Source organism: Monomorium pharaonis, chromosome 11, assembly GCF_013373865.1.
Source record: "Monomorium pharaonis isolate MP-MQ-018 chromosome 11, ASM1337386v2, whole genome shotgun sequence".
Taxonomy (NCBI): domain Eukaryota; kingdom Metazoa; phylum Arthropoda; class Insecta; order Hymenoptera; family Formicidae; genus Monomorium; species Monomorium pharaonis.
This window is the reverse complement of record NC_050477.1, coordinates 10,890,152-10,896,151: the sequence shown is the minus strand read 5'-3', so window position 1 is coordinate 10,896,151 and position 6,000 is coordinate 10,890,152. Positions and strand designations below refer to the sequence as shown.

The following is a 6,000-nucleotide window of genomic DNA, read 5'->3' as shown; positions in this document are numbered from 1 at the left end:
GCTTTAATGGATCTAAAAAAATATAGATTATTATTTTTGCACCATCACAGAAATTAGGAAAAATCGACAAACCTTAAGGTCGCCATCTTACCCTCCCCTTTTCCCTACATATCAATTGCTCATATATGCATATAATTACAGGCATCACTTTCGTTACATTTTTCGTTACAAATGCATTTATTCCGTGTTGGAGTGCACACGTTCCTTAAGGGACACGCCTTTTCTTTTTGTTCGGGACACTTTTGTACTTTATCGAGTACTCCTTTCTTTTTAACGCTCTTGGGAAGTTAATTCTCTCGTGACATCTCTGCTGGCTCTCTTCTTTTTCGGATCGGATGCCCACCGGGGGAGAGAACAACCCTGATGAGCAACAGACAACGGAGTGCTCGAACTGGGAATTCGAGATCTCGGGCGACTGTTGCGTTTTCGTCGCAGCGCGGCGAACAGATGAAGGGAACTTGTTCGGTTTCTGACTCGATCAATTGTTAATTGCATTATGACGAGTCCATTCGCGTACGAGGACGCGAGCTGGGAGGAAAGAGGAAGAGAGGACGAAAAGGGAGGGAAGTATAGCGGCGGCTATACTCTATGTGCTATACTCTGACCTGAGGAAGCCCCTGGCACTACTCTTTCTCTTTCTCTCTCTCTCTCTCTCTCTCTCTCTCTTTCTCTCTCAGGTCGTCTTTCACTTCGTTCGTCTCTTTCCCGCTGATCTCTCCGCTTCCTCCTGAACACGGCGGAACCCTCTCTCCCTCCGGCGGTGATATAAACCGCGTCTTCCCCTCTCTCTTCCGCTTTCTCTCTATCTGGCGCGGTGGCGGCGGCGGTGGAGAGGACGGCCGCGACGTGGACGATCGCGCGGTGGTGGTACCTGGCGAACGGTGGTCTGCCTGTCTGCTTGCCTGGTTTGCCTGCCTGCCTGCCTGCTCGCTCGCTGCCTGGAGAACGGCTATGTCAGTCTGTGCTGCTCCGTTGCTGGCCTAGCGGCCGGCCGTGTGATTCCGACCAATCAACCGGAGCGGAGTAGAGACATATATTTTACTTTTGCTCTCTCTCTCTCTTTCTCTTCCTCTTTCTCTTTTCGCTCGTCTTCCTGTTCTCTCCCTCTCCTTTTCCTTTCCGCCCATCTCCGTTTTATGCCCCAGGCCCATCCGCCCGCACCTCCCTGGTACCGCCGCGCTCGCGTTCGCCCGATGTTCGGACTGGGGAACAGGAAGGTCCTCAAGTATTCCGCCATCGAGACGTCGCTCTCCATCGACGTCGAGGATACTGTCACGTGCTTCTGCAGGTCAGTTTCTACTTGTCTCGCTGCGTGACGAACCAGCTACCAGCGAGGTTCGTTCCTTATACGTATATACCGACGACGATGTGTGCATCGGTGGTGATGCTGATGGTAGTCGGTGGCGGTACTAGCGACAGCTAGTTAGCGTTCTCTCGTTTCTTCCCCATCTCTTTCCCATGAGAATATCAGACCGATGCCAAGTGTACTGGCAATTTTCATGCACGGTTACCGAAGGTGTTCACTTATCGGTAAAGTATTGGTGACCAACTCGATCAAAATCGGTTATATATTGTAAAGTTGGAATTTTCCATCCGTCTTAACTCTTACGATTAAGCCAGTAGTTTGCTATAATTTTTACTCTTTGAATGAAAAGAACATTTAAATCAAATAATTTGTTTTCTAATTTAAGACAAATATCTATTATATTTTTATATCTTTAAAAATTAGATTGCATAGAAAGTGGTTATATTAATTTTCATGATTAAAATTTCTTATCTTAGATTTTTAGATACATTTTTTTTCTTCTCCTTCTTATCCACACTAAAAAAAAAAAAAGATCAGCTACATTTTTCAAGTCGATTACATGTTTTCAGCTAAAATATTCATGTATTTAAAGTGAATATGTAAATACTCAAAGTAAAATTCAAGCATTTTATGCATTTCAGTTAAATATATAAATACTCGAATTGAAGAAACTCAATAGAATTGGATAATTTTGTCGGCAACCTTTTTTTCCTTTCTCAGTGCAGTATGTATCACAATTCTAAAATCACCACGTTACGGCCGAATCATTGTATTTGTAACGAAAGAACGCGTTGTCATTTGAAACGGGTTTTCATACGCCGTTGTCTTTCGACTTAAACAAGTCGCCGTTATCTTTGTCTGAAAGATAGAGATACCGCCGTCTTATTGCTATCGCTGATATGCTACGGACTTTTGTTAATGATTTTACGACGTAAAATGTAACGCAACGGAAACTTAACGGCGACAATTATTCTCAATTTCATCCTTCGGCGACTGTGGACTTGCGTCATCGCACGAAGTAATCACATTCGCGACATTATTCAGCAGCGTTGTCGACCGTCTTCTTTTTTAGCTTTCCTTTTTTTTTCAAATTGTTATGAACACGCGCACATCGAAGGACGACTTACGCCACTTAACGGGAATGATATTTATGTATTTGTCCGGTAAAAGGAAGCGCATTCTGGTCATACTTTTCTCATAAGACACGATAAGACTATGGGATTCGAATAAAGTGTATATCGTAACATTTCGTAACATTCGCTCGCGTGAGATATTGCGGTAAAAAAAAATGTAAATGGGATACGAGAAGGCTGCTCGGAAGACCGTCCGCAAAAACACGGAAATCGTTTTATCAGACGGTGAAGAGCTGTGTTTCCCTATGAAAGGACGAGCTTGCGGAGCTTTTGCTCCTCTCGATGGGCGAGAAGAGAAGCTCTCAGGAGGAGCGAGATAGTCTCGCTCCACGAAATAGGTGACCGAGAGCAACGAGAATGCTGAAACGTGAACGAAACGCGACTGCTGCTCTCACAATTTTATGAAATAAATCTCAGAAGAAAATATAATGGACGGTCGGCAAGAATACAAGAGGCTTGTACAATAAACATCTTATCGTCGGACGACTGTTTCTCGCGAGAGACTTGGTTTGCACAGCTTGCCTCTCGCCGCGTTTACTTTAATGATATACAGTATTTAGCCCGCGACATTATCTGCGCTGAACAATCGCCAGCTGAATAATATCTCGAAACTTTGGAAACTTGTCTACGAATTAGTTAGACGATTTGCGGTTATCGTACATAAGGGATTAGAGTTTAGTTTATCTTGAGACCGCATTTTTAGACAACAATGATACTACGCGTAAAGCTCTGTCGGACGTCATTATATATACCTTTCTCGAAAACTAAATTTAATTTAGAGACAGGTACTATTGGAACGGATGTAATATCCTTATACTTCATTTTTAACAAGTGTTTATTTTAAGATACTAAAATGCTTATTTGTCTCCGTTTTTAAATATTTAAAAATATTTTAGTTTTAAACGATGCTTAAACATTAAAACGTTTGAAATTTAAATATTTAAATGTTCCAGTGTATTCAAATCCAAGTCATTTAAAATTAAAACTAATATATTTTTAGGTAAAAAATTCTACGTAAGTTATTATAACTTTTAAATTATCTTATAATTTTCAAATATAGCAAATAAACACAAATAGAAATCTACAATATATATTTATAATAAAAGTTCTATAAAAAGAAAGTTTTTAATTAATTAATAAAAATAAGATAAAAATATTCATCTCTAATTACTACAATATTATAATATACGACATTTATATTTTGCTACATGTTTCGTTTTTATGTTATGTAATTGTGCGAAAAAAAAATTTAATTTTATAATATTAAAATATTTTAATATTATAAAAATATTCTGTTTATATTTTTAATATTTTAAAATGTTTTAAATGTTTAAAACTTTTAAAAATTAAAACATTTTAAAATAACAATAAAAGAACATTGATATGAGGAAACACAATTAATTAAAAATTACTTAAGACTTTATTCGATCATAGCTAGATTTTTGTGCTGATATATTTTTTGGATATTATATATACTTTTTATGTATCTTTTCAAGTTTATTAAATTATGCTTCGAATAAATTTTCAGACTTGAAACGCAGTTATAAATTGAACAAAAATAATTCAATCACAATATTAATTAATTTTGTAATAATGCGACGTTTTTAAATATTTTAAAAACGAAGATGGAAGTATAACATTTTAATATCTTAAAATTGAACACTTTTTTTTTAATGTACACAATATTACATTATAGTTTTCTCGAAACGTACACAGAACAAAATTTGTATCAATTCAACAATCGTCTCATAAATAAGCAAAAATATAAAATCTTTTTTAAAAAATTTTAATATTAAATTTTAGCAAAATATTATATTTTTATTTCAATATTACAACAATCATCTAAAGAGCACAATATATGATTATTTTGATAATAATAGTTAAAAAAATTTTTTGGATTAAAGATATTGTTATCCCCTGTTTGATATTTTTTTTTCTCCACTTATGAAATTTATTTTTGAATAAAGATGAATCTATTTTTTTTGAAACTATACAATAAACTACAAAATTTCTTTACTTGAGCAAGTTATGTTCTGTTCGAGATTATCTAATTTCTTTAAAGATTTTATATTCTTGCTTATATATATATATATATAAGATATAATGATTATAGATTTGAGACTAATTTTATTTCTGTACAATAGATTTCCCGTCGCGCGGAATGTGAGATCTCGCAGTCGCATTAACTCTGTCATATCGCGTTTATGTCGCGTATCCTTGCGACGTGATTATGTTTGCGGACATACATGTGACGCGCGAGACGGTGTGTCGTAGCACGTGCCCCACGGTCGTTGTGCGCGGCTTTAAAAAAAAAAAAAACGAGGGCCGGACCGTTCTCTGCGGCTTTCGAAACTCATACGAGGAGATGCTCGTATATGCCGTACCGGTTTTTCATCGCGCGCGGTCTCAAAACGCTCCACTTTCCTGACGTGTTCCCTTCTTTCTTCCTCGTTATGGATTTTCGGACCGTCCGGAGTCACGACGCGGGGTCACGACTCGACGCGTTTCTAACGAAGGAGATATCTCGAGATTTTACCTCCAGTTTTAAACAGCGACGGATGCAATAGCCTCCTCGAAAATTATAATTCAATTTATACGAAATTACCACGTATACGATATACCGATTAGTGTGCGGGTAACCGCGGGGTCGGAAATTATACATCAAAATTTAATCAAATTATCCAAATCAAAATTTAACACGACAAACATCGCCGCGATTAATTATCAATACTTCGTGGGCTCGTGCGCGTTTTAATAAAACTTCAGTCGATGTTTCCTTGGCAAAGCTGTTGAAGACTTAATTAGGGCGAAAATATATATTTAAGTTTCAAGGTAGCTTAAAATTAAAAAGTCTCCGCGAATTAAGATTCAAATGCGTGGATAGCTAATAGAACTTCGTTTTCGCCGCTTCACGAATATATAAAGCGTCCCTGAAGAAAAAGTAGTCTCCTTGAGGGAGGTTGTTGAAGTGATCAAATGAAAAAAGTGGAAGGTCGTACCGCTCATTTGTTACAAGGACGTAACGTAAAAAAAAAACCAACTTTTCTAGTTTGAATGTTTTGAATTAAAATTTTATAATACCGTTTTTAGATCGACATTTGGTACAGTAACCGATTGTAGAGGAATAAAAGTATTATTTAGTATTTGTATTCTTTATTCAGTATATTCAGTTCTCACTAGAATTCTTTCTTTTTTTTTTTGCAAATAAATAAAGAACGATAATGTTTTAGTTATGCAGTCGTTGTTGCAGCAAACAAGCGATAAAGGAAAAGAAGGTCATAGTGTCGAGAATGCAAGTGCTAATTCAGTACAATTTTTCTTATTAAAATTTTAAGCAAATAGCAAAGTAACATTTAAGGATGTATGGTTGATGCAATAAAGTGACTTATATTATTGAAAACATAACAGTTTTTGAAACTTGAGCATATATTGAATTCTCCAGATTACTATTGCATGATTTTAATCGCGTAAAATTAAATTAACGAAGTGTTTATAATTATTAATAAAATGTTAGAATACTGTTTATACATATTCTTAGTTTTGCTGTTAAAAATGTCGAAC

General features: G+C 36.5%; 1 protein-coding gene across 1 annotated transcript in view; it reads left to right on the top strand.

Moving 5' to 3' along the window:
• The first annotated feature begins 49 nt into the window (after nucleotides 1-49).
• LOC105834229 (MOB kinase activator-like 2) overlaps nucleotides 50-6,000 on the top strand; it is a 24,848-nt gene continuing 18,897 nt past the window's right edge. The window contains exon 1 of the mRNA XM_012676549.3: nucleotides 50-1,288. Within this exon, the coding sequence (XP_012532003.1) occupies nucleotides 1,137-1,288 (152 nt within the window). The 5' untranslated portion in view covers nucleotides 50-1,136. The remainder of the gene's footprint in view (nucleotides 1,289-6,000) is intronic.